Below are 18438 nucleotides of genomic sequence, written 5' to 3' on the forward strand. Positions count from 1 at the left end.
CTCAGCGCCAACGGTCACCGCGCGTCCCCGCGCCCGCGCCGCCGCCCTGCGCTCGCCCGGGCGCGCTCCCGCACGGGGCCTCCGGGGGCGGAGCCAGGGGTGCGCCCCGTGTGCGTGCGTGCGTGCGGCGGGGCCCGCGCCGCCGCCGCTTGGCCGCCGCGCGTCGGCCTTCCTCCTCGGCGACTGCAAGCGCCGCCGCGGGGCACGTTGGGAAGTGGAGTCCCGCGCGCTGGCGCCGGCCCCGCCCCGAGGAGGAGAGCGCTCGGATCGAGCCGCGTGCGTGCGCGTGCTGCGAGCGTGCGTGCGTGCGCGGCGGCGCGGGGCGCGTGCGCGGCCGGGCGCTCGGGGCTAGGCACCGCGGGGCGCAGGCGCGGCTGCGGCTTCCTTGTTCAGTCTCGAGTGCGGGGCGGGGCCACGCATGGGGTCAGCCGTGGGAAGAGGCCACGCCCGCACCCCGCCGGGCCGCAGGACGCTTCGGCGCCACGTTCGGTTCCTGCGCCTCGACTGCTCCCGCTGCCCCCAGAAGACGATACCGACGGTCAGAGAGGCTCATTCACCTGCCGAAGGTCACTTAAGGAAAGAACTGGAATCAAATCCAACAGTTGGCTGTAGATGCAATGATTATGAAAACACATTGAGTCCCTGCCATGTGCCAAGGATTGTCCTGCCCTCATTTGTCCACACCGGTGGTTTTCACCCAGGGTGATTCAGCCTCCTTCTCCCCTCGGGGGACAATGAGCCATGTCTGGAGATACGGTTTTGGTTGTCACCACCGGAGGTGGGTGCTACTGGCATCTAGTGGGTGGAGGCTGGGGATGCTGCTAAATATCCTACAATGGGCAGGACAGTCCCTCCAGCAAAGAATAATCTGCCCAACACGTCAACACGGAAGGTGGAGAAACCCAGGTCTACACGGACCATAATAAAAGCTGACCTGAATGATGTTGTCAGATGGTGGTTTGTGCTGCGTGGTGACTTTCCACTCACTTTCTCAGCCTCTTGGTGGCCTGACAATATAACTGATTCACCATAAAATGAAACAAATGTGAGGAATCAAGGAACCAGGTCACAGGCAAACAGTATAACATAAAACATTTAAAATACACCTCACTTTGGCCACTTTACAGTTTGCAAAGCACATTGGCATCATCAGATCCACCAGAGGAGAGTGACTTATTAGTCCCCATTCACAGGTGAGAAGCAGAGGCTCAGCAGAGGGGAAAGGAGTGGCCTCAGGTGGCATTGGGCAGGTGTTCTGTCTTCCCCCTGGGGGCTCTGTGAAGTTTCTCTGGTCAGAAGAAAGCAGTAACACTTGCGGGGGGTGGGGGGGCTGGCTCCCCACTGGGGGGGGCGGGGGAGCACGGCCCAAGTGCTCAGTCAGACAGACACGCCCTAGGTTGCTCACACTTCACTATTAGAAGAGCAGAAAATTGGAAGCAACCCCCATGTCCATCCACTGGTGACAGGATAAATAAACCACGAAGGGCGTGAATGACATGCACAGGATGTGGTCAAATGAAGGAAGGCAGACACAAACTGTTAAAAAGAAAATACTTTTAGGGCTTCCTGGTGGCGCAGTGGTTGAGAGTCCGCCTGCCGATGCAGGGTACACGGGTTCGTGCCCCAAGTCCGGTAAGATCCCACATGCCGCGGAGCGGCTGGGCCCGTGAGCCATGGCCGCTGAGCCTGCGCGTCTGGAGCCTGTGCCGTACCGCCAAAAAAAAAGAAAGAAAGAAAGAAAATACTTTCAAAAATACAGACACCTACCAGGGCTAAAACAACAAGCAGCTATGTACCTGCCACTGAAACGAACACATGTTATTAGCGTTTTTGTCACGTTTGCTTCAGATCTTTTTAAAAAAATGAACTTGACGGTTTGCTTTTCCCTCCTCCCCGTTCACTTCCTTCCTCCCACCCCAGGGCAAACGGTGGGACAAAAACGGGTATGTGCACACTTTCCTGAATTTACTCCTAACGTGGGTTCAGGCATACCCAATACACAGAATATAGTTTTGGCTCTTTTTTTCATTGTGGTAAAATACACGTAACATACAAGTTATCGTATCCCTTTATAAATACACAGCTTGGTGACATTAAGCACATTCACATTGCTGTGCAACCATCCCCACCATCATCTCCAGAACTTTCTCATCTTCCCAAACTGAAACTTGGGAAGTTTCAGTTTGACTCCCCAGCCCCTCCCCCAGCCCCTGGCCCCCACCATCTACTTCCTGCCTCTGTGGATGTGACTCCTCCAGGGACCCCCTGTGAGTGGAATCAGACAGTATTTGTCATTTTTCATCTAGCTTATTTCACTGAGCATCGTGTTCTCAAGGTCCATGCACGTTGTAGCGAGTATCAGTGCTTCACCCCTTTTCACGGCTGAGTGATGGTCCCCTGCGTGGAGGGGCCACATAGCGTTTATTCATCATCTGTTGATAGACACTTTGGTTGTTTCTACCCTTTGACTATTGTGCATAATACTGCTAAGAACGTGGATGTACAAATAAATGCCCATTTGGTCCCTTTTACTTTAAAACATAACTACATGTAACACTGTATACACAGAAAACATACAGCTATGTGGACATTGCCTGGTAGAGGGGAGACCTGGGCAGAGGGTAGGGATCATGGGGACCTTGTTCTGTCATAGCTGCCATGTGACTTGTAATTATGTCATGTACTTATTCTTGTCCATCCCCCCAGTAGGCTATGAGCTCCAGAGGAGTCAGGGCTGGGCCCCCTGAGGTGAGGAATTCAGTATGTGCTGAATAAATGGGTGACTTTCACTTCCCAGGAAAGAGCTGCGGGCTGCTCTGTAAGGGGGGCTGACAAGCTTTCTGCTCAGGGCCACACAGTAAATATGTTTGGCTTTGCCAGCCTTCAGGTCTCTGTGGCAATGACTCTGTGCTGTTGTAAATTGGAAAGTGCCAGAGTCCATATGTAAACAAGTGGTCCTGACTATAAACTTTATTTACAGACATGCCAGTGTGACTGTTGTATAATTTTCACGTGTCTGGAAATAGTCTTTTGATTTTTTTCAACCATTTAGAAATGTAAAAAGCAGGACTTCCCTGGTGGCCCAGTGGTTAAGACTTCCTGCTTCCCCTGCAGGAGACATGGGTTCAATCCCTGGTCAGGGAACTAAGATCCCACAAGCCTCGCAGCATGGCCAATAAATAAATAAATAAATAAAAATGTAAAAAACATTCTTAGCTCACAGGCTGTATCAAAACCACAGAAGGGGGCTTCCCTGGTGGTGCGGTGGTTAAGAGTCCGCCTGCCGATGCAGGGTACACGGGCTCGTGCCCCAAGTCCGGTAAGATCCCACATGCCGCGGAGCGGCTGGGCCCGTGAGCCATGGCCGCTGAGCCTGCGCGTCCGGAGCCTCTGCTCCGCACCGGGAGAGGCCACAACACTGAGAGGCCCGTGTACCGAAAAAAAAAAAAAAAAAAAAACACAGAAGGGGGATGTGACCTGCAGGCCAGAGTTTGCCAACTCTATAATGTTAGAATGTTTTGATCAACTGTGTCCCTTTTGTTATCAGAAAATAAATATTTTCCTTCTTTTAAAACATCTTTTAAGACTGTGGTCTGGAGTCAGGCACACCCCTGTTCCCATCCCCTCTGCCACCGATTTGCTGTGTGTCCTTGAGAAAGCCACCTTCCCTCTCTGAGTCCGGGTCTGCAAACTGCAGATAACAGCAGCACACGCACGCTAGACTCTCTTGAGAAAAGTGGACACAATGAATGACCACGTGTCAGTAATTCATTTGAAGACATCAGCTGGGCAAGAGTGGTCACTCCATTGAGAGAAGAGGACCCCAGCCAAGGCTGGAACAGAGACCCCTTGGCTGAGTCGCCAGCCAGATTGTGCCATGCCATCAGCCACTCTTGGAGATAGAGTCCAGGCTGCATGTAGGTGACAACTGGGAGGTGGCAGCTTGGCCAGACACGGGCGGTTCCTTATTTCCTGGGCACCAAAGCTGCAGGAAAGGATCCCAGTTGACCATCGCCTCAGCTTCCTCTTAGTGTCTGTGTGGGCAGTAGCCTCTGAGACTGACCCCTACTTCTTGATATTCATAGCCTCCTGGGATTCCCTACCCTTGTGTACCTGGCTTCTAACCTGTAGGATAATACGGCCAGGGTGAGGGGATGTCCTTCTGTGATCAGATGGCAAACGGTTCTGACTTCCATCTTGCTAGAAGCAAGTTGTCACTTCAGGGAGCCCCACATGGCCAGGGACTGAATGGAGTCAACAGCCAGTGAACAAGCCTGGAAGCGGATGCCTTCCCCAGCTCTGGGCGACACCTTGACTGCAGCCTTGCCAGAGGTTGTGAAACACAGGACCCGGCTAGGCTAAGCTGCACCTGGATTCCTGACCCACCGAAAAATGATAAACATGTGTTGCTTTAAGTGGCTACATTTGGGGCAATTTGTTACATAGCAGTAGCTAATGAATACAGCCTGCCTTCTGTCTCCGGCCGGGCATTCCAGGGCATTGCTTGAGTTGGGTGCCAGTAGTGAGTGCCACCTGTTTATGTGGGTGGCCCAACGATACTGGCATAAGGATGCCTGCAAAGCCCCCGCCACAGTAACCAGGACAGCTGTAAGGAAACTAGACAACACAAATTCACATGGGCTCACGAATTCAGCGTGAGCCCAGCCCTGGTGCCTGGTGACATCTACTCATCCTGCCTCCGCCTGAGGGTCTCATGGAATCCGTGCTGTCCCATCCAGACCACATTAGACCCAATGTGCCCTCAGGAGTCATCAAGCATTTTCTGTGTGCCAGACGGGTCGGACAGACGATATAACCATGAAGAAATACCTTCGCTGAGTGAAATACCAAAGAGAGGTACTGAGAGATGAAACAGCTTCAAATGGGCCATAAGCAGCCTGGGGGGACCCGGGGGGCCTCCCAGAGGAGGTGTGGGCTCGGGCATGAAGCAGAAAGAGAAGTAGACCAGGCCAGGGGAGAGGGGAAGCTGTCCAGGCAGAGGGGAGAGCATGTGCAAAGGCCCAGGGGCAGCAGGGACACAGGAGCTCTGCAGGGAGTGGGAAGGGCCACGGGGAGGACTCTGGAGCCACGTTAAGGCTGTGAGCAGCCATCCAGAGGTGGACACAGAAGGGCAGGGCTGCCTGGGTTCAAACTCTGTGACCTCAGCCTCTCGGGGCCTCAGTTTCCCCACGTGTTCACTGGGATGTGCAAAACACTTGGCCCAGATGGGGTGTTCCAGGCTCACAGCCGGTGGCCCCCTATGTGCAGATAGATGGGAAGGGGAAGTCATGTTTCAGAACCTAGAGGAAACCCCAGCTTACCTTGGGGGCTGGTCTCAGCGTGGCCGGCAGAGGACACAGCTGACCCCCAGGGCTGCCCTGGGGCAAGGCTTTAAGGGTGGGCGCTGCAGGGCTGCCCCGCCTGCCGTCATGGGCTGGAGGGCCCAGGGACCGCTGGGGTGGGCATTTCAGTCCCAGCACTGGAGGCCCCTGTGCGCTAAGCCCCTCATCAGGCCCCTGGGGTCTGAGGTGACCTGGGAGAGTGAGGTGGGCTCAGGAAAGGGGAGAGGCAGCCCCGCACAGGAGTCAGAGTGGGGTTCATCAGGGGTTCCCACACCCCACCCTCCCGGCCATGAGATTACCCGTTTTGCCTCTGGAGCCTCAGTTTCCCCACCTGTAAAATAAGGACGATAGAAGAAACCACTGCAGCGCTTCTGAAGATTAAGTGATTGTATTTATTTATTCTACTTATTTTGGCCGCGCCATGCAGCTTGTGGCATCTTAGATGCCGGACCCGCGTCCTGGGCGGTAAAAGCGCAGCGTCCTAACCACTGGACCGCCAGGGAATTCCCTAAGTGATTTTATATACTTAAGGCACTTCCAACCGTGTTTGGAAAATCCTTAGACCCTCACACCCCGGCAAGGAGGGGGCTATTGACGCGGTGGTGACAGACGAGGAAACCGAGGCAGGAAAGCGACTGGGTGAGGACTCCGAGAGCTCGCTGCTCTGGTGCCGAGTCCGCCCGCCAGGCGCTGGCGGCCCGGGAGGCGGGGGCGTCGCGGGGGTCCGGGAGTCAGTGGGGGCCGCCTTCCCCGCCGCGGCCGCTAGGGGCCGCGCGGGCCGCTGGGCAGTGCAGTCGCGCCCCGCCCCCGCCCCGCCTCCCGTCCGCCCCCTGCCCAGAAGGCCCTGCAGGGACGCGGCCGTTCCCCTCCCCAGCTCCCGGGGCGCGCCGTCCAGTCCGCAGCATGAGCGCCCCCGCCGCGACCCCTATCTTCGCACCCGGAGAGAACTGCAGCCCCGCGTGGCGAGCGGCGCCCGCGGCTTACGACGCGTCGGACACGCACCTGCAGATCCTGGGCAAGCCGGTGATGGAGCGCTGGGAGACCCCGTACATGCACGCGCTGGCGGCCGCCGCCGCCTCCAGAGGTAGCCCCCGCCGGGCGCGCGGGGTCGACCGAGGCCGGGGCCGCTGGGACCCGGCGCCCGCCCGCTCTCCAGCGACGTGGCGGAACCTCTGCGCTCCTCTCTTTCCTCGCCTGGAAAACGGGGCCGCTCGCGAGGGCAGCGGGGTAGTCCTGGGGCGCTGCGGGCGCCCTGAGTTCCGGGAACCCTCTCTCCGGGGAGCACCGAGGCCCCGACCCCAGGAAGGGGTCGGGGTGGGCCGGGGGATGGGTTCTCAGCCGCGGAACTCAGCCGCCGGACCCCACCCGAGGTCGAGGACAGGGGAGTGGCGGCCTGGCGAGGTGCTGCCCAGGCCCACGTGGGTAATGCTCCTGCCCAGGAGTCGCGGGAGGCCCTGCCCTGGCTAAGAATAGCTCTGGTAACGCTGAGGCCTGGAGACAGCTGTCGGGGGTGGCCCTGCACCTGGTGTCAGAGCCCGCGGGGTGACGAGGGCTCCCCACGACCCCCAGAGGCCGGGTGCACCAGCTCTGGGCCTGTGTTCCCATCTGGCAAATGGACACAGCCAGTGTCCCTGCATGGTTAGGGCGTTTCTCCCCTCCTCTTTGACCCAAAGGGGCTCGACCCCTGCCCCTCACTGTTCCAGGCCTGGGCCTTGAATCCTGGTCCTCCCTTGCCCTTACTTAGTAGACTTCATTGTTTGTTGTGGGGGGGGCAGGGGACGCTGCCCAAATCAGGAGATAAGCGCCCTCAGTGCAAACAGCATGGGCCGGGGCTCAAAGTCCAGGGTCTGCCCTGCTCCGTGGGCCAGACCAGAAGCCGCTGTCCGTGGCCTCCCCGGCAGGCCACCCTCTCTGGCTACTGGCCCCGGGCCCACGCTGTTCCCTCTCAGGGCTGCTGTGTTCTGTCCCACCCCCCACCTTTGCTCTGCAACCTGTCTCTCCTAGTAGCAGTCGTTTTTCTCTGCCAAGGCCCTGCCCCCACGCCCCCTCCTCCAGGTAGCCTCCCCAGCCCCACCCAGTGTGTGAGGCATGGGCTCTCTGTCTGCCCAGGGGGCCGGGTGTTGGAGGTGGGCTTTGGCATGGCCATCGCAGCTACGAAGGTGCAGGAGGCCCCCATCGACGAGCACTGGGTCATCGAGTGCAATGAGGGCGTCTTCCAGCGGCTCCAGGACTGGGCCCCGCGGCAGCCACACAAGGTGCCCGCCTCTGCCCGAGGTCCCGCTCCTCACGCTCCTCAGGGGGAAGACCCTGCCCACGGAGTGGGCTGGGGACCTGGGGTGGCCGCAGACTTGGGGGAGGTGGTCTTCTCTCTTGGGAGTTCCTCTGCCCCCTCCCTTGCAACAGGTGGAGAAGTCCTGGGCCCCCTTTGACCCTCAGCCTTATCTTTCTTTCTCCCCTGCACCAAGGTGGTTCCCCTGAAAGGCCTGTGGGAGGAGGTGGCACCCACCCTGCCAGACAGTCACTTCGATGGTGAGAGGCTCTGGGCACTGGGCGGGGGGCCTCTGCCTGGTTTGCCAGCCCCTCCTTTGCCTGCTTCTGAGGCACACATGCCTTGATGTGTCACTGGGGTGGCAGAGCCCGGGGGGCAGGCACAGACACACATACAGGAGCCTGGCACTCAGGTGCGTGGACATCTCAAGAACGACCGGATGGGACACAATTCGTAGGGGCAGCTGCAGCATAGCGAACTCTGGGTTCCCGGCCGCCTCAACTTGCAGCCAGTGTCCTGACCACGTGGCTTCTGTTCTCCCGAGCAGGGATCCTGTACGACACGTACCCGCTGTCTGAGGAGACCTGGCACACGCACCAGTTCAATTTCATTCGGGTAGGATCGCTTGCGGTGGGACGGGGTCTGCCAGCCCTAAGGTGGGGGTCAGCCCAGTGGGTGCGCCTGCCGTCTCCACAGGAGGCACCTCTCCTTCCGGCGTTCCTCTGGCCTGGTGGGAGGCCCGCTGGGAACGCCTCTGCCCATCCCCACCCCCTCTTGACCACTGTCCCCCCAACCCCGGCCAGGACCATGCCTTCCGCCTGCTGAAGCCAGGGGGCGTCCTTACCTACTGCAACCTCACCTCCTGGGGGAAGCTGATGAAGTCCAAGTACTCGGACATCACCACCATGTTCGAGGTGCTGCAGCCTGGGCACTCCCTGCCCCGCCCCACGCCCCACCCCTGGCAGCGACTTTGGGTGGGGAGGCAGATGGGGTCACCTGAGACCTGGGGAGGGCCCCTTGCCTCTGGCCCTGGGGGCTCATCTCTTGGGTGGACTCTGAGCCTCCACTTGTAAGTCAGGAGAGGTTTCTCCCTAGCTCAAGGACCTTAGATGGCTCCCAAGTGCCCTCAGGATACAGGGATTCAGCCCAAGGTCCCCAGCGGCATCCCCTCACTCTGCCCTTGTCCACTCAGGGTGCACCTTTATGGGTCTAGCCACCCCTTGTCTTGGGCCTTTGCCCACTCGGTTCCCTCTGCCTGCGAGGACGTGTGGGTGAGCAGCCTGGTGATACCCCATGACAGCCAGGAAGCTGTGTGTGGACACCTGGAGATTCCCACCCAGACCTGGGCTCCAGCATTTTCTTAGCAGCCCCGCCCTGCCCCCAAGGGCCTTGGCACTTGTAGGGGTGGCTGGCAGGGTGCCTCCTGAGGCCCCAGGGCCCTGGAGGTGACTCGGCACCTCCCTCTGGCCAGGAGACACAGGTGCCAGCCCTGCTGGAAGCAGGCTTCCGGCCGGAGAACATCCACACACAGGTCATGGAGCTGGTCCCACCGGCCGACTGCCGCTATTACGCCTTCCCGCAGATGATCACGCCCCTGGTCACCAAGCACTGAGCCCACTGGGCCCACCGGCTCAGCTGCCCACGCCACCCTGGGGGCTCTGGGCTTCAGGAACCCCTAACCCCCAGACCCCTACTGAGCGCCTTCGTGGCCGGGAGTGCAGGCTCTGGCCCCTCAGCCCTGGTCCAGACCCACACCAGCCACATGACATCAACAAGCTTCCCTAACCTTCTCTGCAAGGGGACGGCCACTACCTTCCTACCATGGTCCTGAGAATGAAATAAACACTAACACTGGGTTTAGCCAATCAGCACGAGGACACAAACGTGTGCTTGCTTTACTCTTCCTGCCCCTCCAAAAGAAAGTGAAAGGAAAGAAACCTGTTAAATTGACCACCACCGAGGCAGTGGCTCTACCACTCCAAAGTTTCTGATCCTGCCTTTGAGCCCCCCGCTGTGCCCCCTGAAGACATTGCCAATTAGTCACCCATGGCCCCTCCCGCCCGCCCTCTGGTGGGCAGCTGGGGTCCCCAGAGGAGGTGGAACTAGGTCAGGACCTCATAGCAGGTGGCAGCCCCAAGGCCCAGACCCTCTGGTCCCACCCAGTCAGGCTGCACCACGATGCCTCGCTCTGAGTCGACGCCCCTCCAGCCCCAGCACAGGGACACCATGGATCTGTCTGCCCTGGACCCTGGTGCCCAGCTGGTCGCCGCGGTGTCGTCTGCTTCACCCCGACCCGCTCTTGGACGTGTCCACTCCCCTCCTTCATGGGTGGGGCCTCCCACTGGGCCACGCTGGGCCCGGCTGTCCACTCCAGGGGCCTCGGCATCTCCACGCACAAGAGACAGGCCTGACCCCGCCCACCTCCCAGGCCCCCACCCCGGCCCCCACACCACGTGGAGCAGGGCAGCCAGGCGGATTTATGGGCTTTATTGACCGCCTCTGGGGGAACAGCGCAGACGCCGCAGGGCGGCCAGGCAGCGGCACTACCTGCGGTACCAGATCTGGAGCCTCTTCTCGCGCTTGATCTTCTTCTGCAGCTGCAGGATGCCATAGAGCAGGGCCTCGGCTGTGGGCGGGCAGCCTGGGGGCAGGTGGCACCTCAGTCTTCCTGCCCTTCCCCCTCCCCTCCGCTCTGCTCCAGGTGGGGGCAACCAGGCCACTTCCCAGGGTGGGGAGGGGCAAGACAGGGCTCTGCACCAAGAGAGCTGGGGGGCTTGGCCCATCACGGGAAAGGAGCCAGAGGGGGGCAGGGTGGGCAGCTGCTGACCCCAGGGCCGACCTCCCAGCCAGGATGAGGGAGGCCTGGGCTACCCCTCCCAGGCCGAGCTGCCCTGTCCCTGGCCCTCCCGCCACGTGACCCGGCTCGGTACCCGGGAGGACAATGTGGGCTGCCTGCCAACCCCCAGGCCACGCCAGCGTCCGGTGAGGACCCTTGGAAAGGAATGGGGGCAGACTCTTCAGACTGGGAGATCCTCCAGAGACAGCGAGGGGGAAAGGCTGCGGTGTCACTCTTATTCTTGGACCCAAATCTGCTTATTCTTAAAAGGGGGCAAGCTGTCTCAGTGGGGCTGTGGGGATTCTGTGAATCGGGTGAGGGCCGCGTGGGCGCCACCTGGGGGCTCACCTGGGACGTAGATGTCCACGGGCACAATACGGTCGCAGCCTCGCACCACAGAGTAGGAGTAGTGGTAGTAGCCACCTCCGTTGGCGCAGCTGGTGGGGAGGGGAGCGCCAGCCGTGAGAGTCTCTCCAGCGACCCCGGCCTCCATCCCTCCTCACAGCCCCCAACCCGCACCCCCTTCCAACCTCAAGCAGGTGCCAGGCGGTCAGGAAAAGGGCAAGACTGGGACACAAGTCACAGGAAAGACAGCGGCCACCTAAGACCTTCTGTGGGACCGGGTAGGACAGAAACAAACGGTGGGACTATGAACAGACCACCCTCAGTGAGAGAAGCCAGATGTGAAAGGACACAGCGTGTGATTCCATTGATGGGAAACGTCCAGAACAGGCCAGTCCACAGACAGAGAGTGGGTTCCCCAGTCAGGGGCTGGGGGAGGGGGTGGGGAGTGACTGCTGATGGGGACAGGGCTTCTATTGGGGTGATGGAATGCTCTGGAATTAGATAGAGGTGATACTTACACAACACTAAGAATGCATTAAAATCCACAAAATTGTACGTTTTGAAAGGGTGAACTTTGTAGTATGTGAATTCTACCTCAACCAAAAAAGTCAGGTGACTAAATGGCTTTTAATGATATGGAGAAATGAAGTGCTGGCTAGACGGTGAGGAGGCTGCAACGCCCCCCCGAGCAGGACGTCCTTCCTGTGGTCATAACACAGAGAAACAGAATGAAACTGGACAGGCTGTTGGGGTGGGGGAGCGACTGTAACAGGACAGAAGGGGACGTCCTGGACAACCCCGATCAGAAAGCAGCACAGAAACGAGACTGGAAGAGACAAGCCAGCGTGTCACCGGCGTGTCTGCTGCTGGAGCCCCCGCCCCGCCGGGCACTCACCTCCCCATAGACACGACGTAGCGAGGCTCTGGCATCTGGTCATAGACCTGGAAGAGACAGGGGTCTGCGTGCAGCTCAAGCCTGGGGGGTGGGGGGGGGCGGGGCTGGGAGGAGGGGAAGGGAGGGTTGGGAGGAGGGGGAGGGGAGGGTTGGGGGAGGGGGAGGGGAGGGTTGGGGGAAGGGAGGGGTTGGGGGAGGGGGAGGGGAGGGGGGTTGACGGTGAGGCCCACCTTGCGGAGCGCGGGGGCCATCTTGTTGGTGAGCGTCCCAGCCACGATCATCACGTCGGACTGGCGGGGGCTGGCGCGGAAGACCACGCCGAAGCGGTCCATGTCGTAGCGGGGCGCTGCCATATGCATCATCTCCACGGCGCAGCAGGCCAGGCCAAAGGTCATGGGCCACAGGGAGCTCTGCAGGGCGGGGCAGTCGGCCCGTAAGTGGACGAGTGGCCCACTGTGTTTAAAGAAATTGGACGATTTCACATAGAAAAATCTGTTCCTAGCCTTTTCTGGGCCCTGCCCACAGCAACCATATGACCTCCAGACCCCGAAGGCCGCCCTGGACACTGGTCATCGGCCTGGGCCTGATGCCCCAGCCCAGGACTATGTGACAGGAGGGCCAACTGAGTTAGGCCCATGGGTCTACACTTCCCAGCAGCCACGTTACCAAAAGGTAAAACAGACAAAAATAAAACCAAGTGCAATTAGCTTTAATAATATAGTCCACATAAACCAGCATATCCTAAATCCCGGCCTCCAACATGGGCACTTGCTGCTCTGAGTGCCCAGTGGCCACACACGGCACAGGTCTAGACCCCGGGGCTCAGCACCCTGGAGGGTCTTGTTCCCAACACCACCTGGACTCAAAGTGCCAATTCCTCCAGGAAGCCCTCCTGGTTGCCCTCTGACTTCTCTCCATCCTTTGGTGCCCGATATCGCCCCTGCCCCCACCCACAAGCTGTTCTCCACCAGAGCTTTCTCTGCTTGTCTGTGTCCAGTCTGGGATCTGGCCAAGGTCCCTGCTGCCCTGTGGATGTCCCAATTCAGGTGACAGGGCTCGGGTCACACAGCAGGCAAGGGCTGCCCAACATGGCAGGGCCATGACTCCACAGCACACGGCCACAGCGACCATCGCTGCCCTGGAGCTGTGGGCCTGGAGGGACACTCGCTGTGGACTCGCTGGTCACACACAGACACCAGGACAGCACCAGCCCGCCCGTCAATGGGGGATTGTTACCCAGCTGGGCGCCCCGAGAGCACTGAAAGGAACCACTGTCCTGGGACAGAGGACACATGTCCGGGGGGAGACATGGACAAGCACGTGAGCAAGCAGACTGTCCCACGGCGAACGTGGGGGTGGGGTGGGGGATTAGGATATTTGCTGGGAAGGAGCTACTGTTTCCATCGTGTATTTCCAGTTCAAAACATGGGTTTTACGTTAAGAGAGAAAAGAGAGGAATGAACAGAAGATGGAAGGAGAAGAACAGGAGGGAGGTGGCTCATCTTCTCTGGGGGCCGATGCGGGGGGCAGGGAGCACCGAGGGAAGTCAGGCCAGGAACTGCTGGGGGCAGGGCAGGGGTCCTGAGACAGAATCAAAGCCACAGGTCCCCACACGGAGGGGCCCTGGGGGAGTCCGGCCCACTCCATAGCCATGGGAGTGTGGCTGAGCAGCCAGAGGGGGCCCCACGGACGCAGACGAGGAGGGGCTCACCCGGCGGGCCCAGTTGATGAGGTCGTCCAGCTTGGCCACCACATACTCGCCCCGGCTGCTGGGAAGGGCGGCGGATTTGGGGACCACGGCTCCGGCCTGGGACACGGCGGGGTGGGTGCTGGGCACGGGACACAAAGCAAGGGGAGGCATCAGCCAGGCAGGTATCCTGGCCGGGCCCAGCCCACAGCAGCCTCTCCGAGGGCAGGACAAAGCCGTGGTCACGGCGGGTCCCCAGAGCAGCACTGGGAGTAGCCGTGAGGCCAGGTCTGCAGCATCCCTGCGCCCGGGCCTGGGGCAGGACATGCCTGCTCAACAACGGAGTGAAAGATGGTGTGGACGGGCCTCTACCGCCTCACTGAGGCCCAGCAGGACCCTGTCCTCTCGGGGACTGTCTCCCCATCTGGAAAACAGGCTCGGCCGACACACTCTTTAGCGAGAGCCCTCCTGGTCTGGAGTTGTGCAGCCATTGGCCTGCGCGCACAGGAGCGGGCTGGGCAGAACTCTGAGGGCAGGGACCCCCTCACATACCCCGCTGGGTGGTGGGAGTGCCCCGGAGTTGCCACAGGCTGCTGCTGTGCTGGGGTGGGGGGATGTGGAGACTTCAGGGTGTGTGGGCTCCCGGGAAGGCCGACCTCACCTGCTCGGGCTGTCAGCAGCCAAGCTCGGATGGACCCCGCGCACCTGCAGAGCTGCGCCCACGCCAGAGCTGCGGGGAGACAGACTGCCCATGACTAGCAGCCCAGGGCGCCCCAACACGCTGTGACAGGGTTACCCCGGGGCCAGGATGGGGAAACTGACCAGGGGGTCTAACCCAGCCCACTGCCGGCTTTTGTAAATAAAGTTTTATTGACACATAACCACACCTACTCACTTCCTTGGTGTCTGGGACTGTTTTTACAGAGGCAGAGCCAAAAACGTTTACCATTTGGCCCTTTAAGGAAAAAAAAAAATCTGCTGATCCCTGGTCTAGAGAGTGCCTGGTTTTCATTTGATACTTCCCTCATTCTCCCCGTCTTCCCTTTGCTTTGCAGTGAGTGTGTATTTTATCTGTAGGAAAAAGGCCGTATCAAAACAAACTCAGCCCAAATCTGAGGGCCTGGCAGCCACCTGCCTTCCTGCCCCAAGGAGGCCTACACGGGGCTGCCATCAGAGCAAACGTGCTGAATGCCTTTCGTGCGCCAGGTAGCGACTGGGCTCTGAGGGTACTAGGGCAGGCAGACGTGGGGCTGGATGCCAGGCGGCCCCTGGCCTGGTGCTGATGGAGGGCCCGCCCGGATCTGAGGCCCCCTGACAGCCCCCTCTGAGCCCCTCCCTGCCAGGGCCTCACTGCGGGGTGTCAGGATCAGAGATGCAGACACACAGGCAGGCAGGCAGGCAGGCACTCACCGAAGAGCAAGGATCCCACGGAGCAGGCCAGGAGCTGCAGAAAGAACCACAGGGTGGGGGCAGTGAGTTGTGGCAGCACCAGAGGCCACGAACAGCCCAGACGGTCCAGCCTCCAGGTGTTTGCCCATCAGGCCCCCCACGTGGCGCACCCGCCCTCTCACCCTCAGTCTATCTACATTCCATTTAACAATTAATAAAGAGCAATCTTTCAGGGGAATTCCCTGGTGGTCCGGTGGTTAGGACTCCACGCTTCCACTGCAGGGGGCCCGGGTTCAATCCCTGGTCGGGGAGCTAAGATCCCGCAAACCGCAAGGTGTAGCCAAAAAAAAAAACCAGTGATCTTTCAGAATGTGAACCAGACAGTGTCATTCCCCTGCTTCCAACCCCACACTCCACGTCAGAGCCACCTTCCCTTTCCTCAGGAATGTCAGTGTCCCTCCTGTCTCAGAGCCTTTGCACTTGCTGTCCCCTCTGCCTGGAGCACCACTCTCGTGGGGCAGCTTTCAGCTCAAATGCCTGGGTCTACACTAGCTCCGCAGGCCCTCTAGATCCTGTCGCTCTGTTCTAACTCTATCCACATGTCCTCCTGTGGCGCCTGCCTCCCCCTGATGCTAGGGCTTCCCTGGGTTCCCCAGTGTCTGTCTCGGCCTCGGCTCAGCCTGACAGGCATGTGTCAAGTCAACAAACCCATAGACATCAGCGAGGCTCCAAGCCCTGGGCTGGGAGTTCCGGGGTTTCAGAGGCTGGGCAAGGAGTCCAGGCCAACGGCCCAGCCTCGGACTCTTGTGCAAGCTGTTCCTCTTTGAGCCTCAGCTCCCCCACCTGAAAATGTAGGGCTTTGGGTAATCTCACAGCACAGTAAATGTCCTTCACCTCCAAGGTGAGGGGATTCCAGCCTCTGGACCAGCCATTCTTAGCAAGGGGCCGCTGGTGAGGATTCAGCAGACCGGTGAGCTTGCACGGGAAAGAAAAATACCCTCTCTATTGTCACCAACGTCTTACTGAAAATTGGCCTTTCCTTAAAATCTGAGTGTAGCCAAAACCACACCAGTATTAGCGAGACCGAGGCTTTTCAACAACAGAAATGACAGTGGTTTCCTAACCCCGACATAGAGGCTGCAGCCAACCCTGTGTAAAGGAACGTGTCCACTTCTCACTCCTTCAAAGTCACAGCAGTAGGCAGATCCGCCACTAAACCTCGGCTTTCCAGGCATGAATAATGAAGCACCCGGGCTGCGAACTGACCCCCGGTTCCCAGACAGAATCCTGGCAACTGTCAGTATAACCGCTTTCCTTTGCAACCCTGTGAATCCATCCTATGCGTTTAATCGCTAATCGGAGGAAAGGTCCGCGGAGCAGCCAGGGTTTGGACGCCTTCTCTGCGGGTGACCGTCCCCTTCCCGGGGTGGCAGGGTGCCCCGGGGTCGCGTCCCTGCCCGGACAGGCCGCGTGACCACCAGCGGTTCCAGCCGCTCTCTGGGCCTCAGTTTCCTCGGATGTCGGGGCTGCTGCCCCCTCGCCGCCTCCTCCCGGGAACTTCAAGGGCAGCATCCCGGGCCGAGCCTGGGTCCCTCCGGCTCCCGCCCTGGCCCTCTCCGAGGCTGGGAGCCTGCGTTGCCCTCGGCATCCGCTTCCCCAAGCGGCCGGGCGGAAAGGCGCCCGGAGCGACCCAAGCCCCGACCCCGCCCCCGCCGCCCCGACCTCGCCCCCGCCGCCCCGACATGCTCACCCGCCAGCGCCGCCATCTTGGCCTCGGCCTTCAGACAACCTCTATGGTCCGTCCTCTTCAGAGCTCCGGGTCCCCGGGGCCGTCGCCCAAAGTGCCTCGGCTCGTGCTCGGAAACCGGAACTCGGGCGGGGACGTTCCGCCTCTGTGGAATCCCCAGCACCGCGCGCCGCCGGACGCCCCACGCGGGATAGAAGGATACGGAAGTGCGCGGGGAGGGTTGTGGCAAAAGAAGGCGAGCCGTCCCCTCTCTTCTTACCCGGGGAAGGAAAAGCGAAAGCACGTCCCTGGGTGGGCTCGAACCACCAACCTTTCGGTTAACAGCCGAACGCGCTAACCGATTGCGCCACAGAGACGGTGCTAAGGCCTGCTTCCAGGCGCCACCCTACGAGGCATGCGCGGCCCGCAGGGGCGGCCCGAGCTGCGCCTTCACGCAAGCGGCTCAGCGTGGGGCGGAGTCGGGGGTGGGGGCAACCCCCTGCTGCGCAGCCGAAATAGCTCAGTTGGGAGAGCGTTAGACTGAAGATCTAAAGGTCCCTGGTTCGATCCCGGGTTTCGGCAGACGTTTTGGTGCCCCCCGCGAACAGCGTTCTGTTTTGCTCCAAGCTGATCCAGCTTCTCCCAGCACTTTTACCCAGAATGTGTCGGTTTTGACCTCTCCTCCCCAGAATACTCTCCATTCTTCAGGTGAGGAGCTGGGCTGCTGGCTCATGCCAATGCGGGAGGGCTTAGAACAAGGCCTCATCCCCATCCACCCCGGTCCACCCCCAAAACTTATGATCCCAGCCCGAATGACCCCCTTCCCCACTCCCATTTACAATATTTTTTAAGTGGCAGGATCAGAACGAACGTAATTGTCAAAAGAAACACTACTGAATACCAAAAGGGAGTTTGCAGAGACACCTTCTGCTCGGATGTCGTTTAACTGTGACAGTCCTGCTGGGTACCTATTCTGCCCATTTTACAATACATATGGGGAAACTGAGGTTCCCCCGTTCCCAACGGGGGAACGCAGGTGAGGAGCAGGGCTGGCTCCTGGCGAGGGAGGACCACCCCAGGTGTGTCCTGGAGCCCGACTGCGCGGTCCCGGGAAGGGGAGGCGGGGCGCCGGTAGGTGTCACCATCCCGGTGGTGACACACAGGAGAAAAGAGAGGGGCTGGGCCGAGGGCTGGGTCTGTTGGGAATCCTACACCTCCTTGCCCTCAGTTCCCACAGCTGGCCAGGCTGTGGAGCTGGAATTTTTTAATTAAAATAAACCTTGTACTTCCAAATAGTTTGATTCAAAGAAAAGTTGCAAACCTAGTACCAGAGTTCGCTGTACTCATCACCCAGTCTCTCCTGCTGCTAACATTTTACACTGACGTTAACAATTCATGACCCAATGTATATACATCGCCAGCTCACGTCCAGGCATTATTCAGGCTCCTGTTTTCTCCTAACGTTCCTTGTCCTGTGAGCCAGGCACCTGGGAGCCGAGCCCCCAGCCTCGCTCGAGCCTTCAGACACCTGACTGCGACCTCCTGAGACCACAACCCAGTCAAGAGAGAATGTTGCTTCCAGCCGCCAGGGGCCGGTACACTGCTAAGGCAGGGATGGATAACTAATACAGGAGGGGCCATCGGCTGTCAGGGTGATGGATTGGATGGGGAGCGGGGGGGGGGGGGTGGATAGGGGAGGTAAGAGCCTGCATCAGGAAACTGGGACTGTCAAGGGCAAGCCCTGAAACGGAGAAGCAGGTCTGACAGGGCAGGGAGTTAACAGAGGGTTCACCATAATTCCAGGAACACTGAGGGTGAGGGGGTGAGGGCAGATGGGTAGGTGGGGAGGAGGTGGGGGGGGAGAGGAGGGGGAGCCAGGGCTGGAGGAGGTGGGGAGCAGGACCTGGAAGGGACGGAGCAGGGGCAGGAGGATGGGGGGTGCAGGGGCT

General features: G+C 59.9%; 2 protein-coding genes across 3 annotated transcripts; one reads left to right on the forward strand and one right to left on the reverse strand.

Moving 5' to 3' along the window:
• The first annotated feature begins 6176 nt into the window (after positions 1 to 6176).
• On the forward strand, positions 6177 to 9481 carry GAMT (guanidinoacetate N-methyltransferase). Its single transcript, XM_082651052.1, has 6 exons — positions 6177 to 6426; positions 7452 to 7597; positions 7808 to 7871; positions 8159 to 8226; positions 8415 to 8525; positions 9083 to 9481. The coding sequence occupies exons 1-6, from the start codon at positions 6246 to 6248 to the stop codon at positions 9221 to 9223; spliced, it is 711 nt and encodes a 236-aa protein (XP_082507178.1). The 5' UTR covers positions 6177 to 6245; the 3' UTR covers positions 9224 to 9481.
• Positions 9482 to 10083: 602 nt separating this feature from the next.
• On the reverse strand, positions 10084 to 16815 carry NDUFS7 (NADH:ubiquinone oxidoreductase core subunit S7). Of its 2 annotated transcripts, XM_082651671.1 has the most exons (9): positions 16514 to 16549; positions 15472 to 15606; positions 14785 to 14818; positions 14036 to 14104; positions 13399 to 13516; positions 11918 to 12097; positions 11688 to 11734; positions 10796 to 10884; positions 10084 to 10252 (listed from the first exon to the last, which is right to left on the reverse strand). In XM_082651671.1, exons 2-9 carry the CDS (start codon positions 15479 to 15481, stop codon positions 10155 to 10157), a joined length of 645 nt encoding a protein of 214 aa, XP_082507797.1. In that variant the 5' UTR covers positions 15482 to 15606; positions 16514 to 16549; the 3' UTR covers positions 10084 to 10154. The 2 variants fall into 2 exon arrangements, with proteins under 2 accessions (XP_082507797.1, XP_082507796.1); XM_082651670.1 differs by lacking the exon at positions 15472 to 15606 and having other exon boundaries at positions 16514 to 16815.
• Between the last annotated feature and the right edge of the window lie 1623 nt (positions 16816 to 18438).

This window comes from Grampus griseus, assembly GCF_964374135.1.
Source record: "Grampus griseus genome assembly, chromosome: 3".
Classification (NCBI taxonomy): Eukaryota; Metazoa; Chordata; class Mammalia; order Artiodactyla; family Delphinidae; genus Grampus; species Grampus griseus.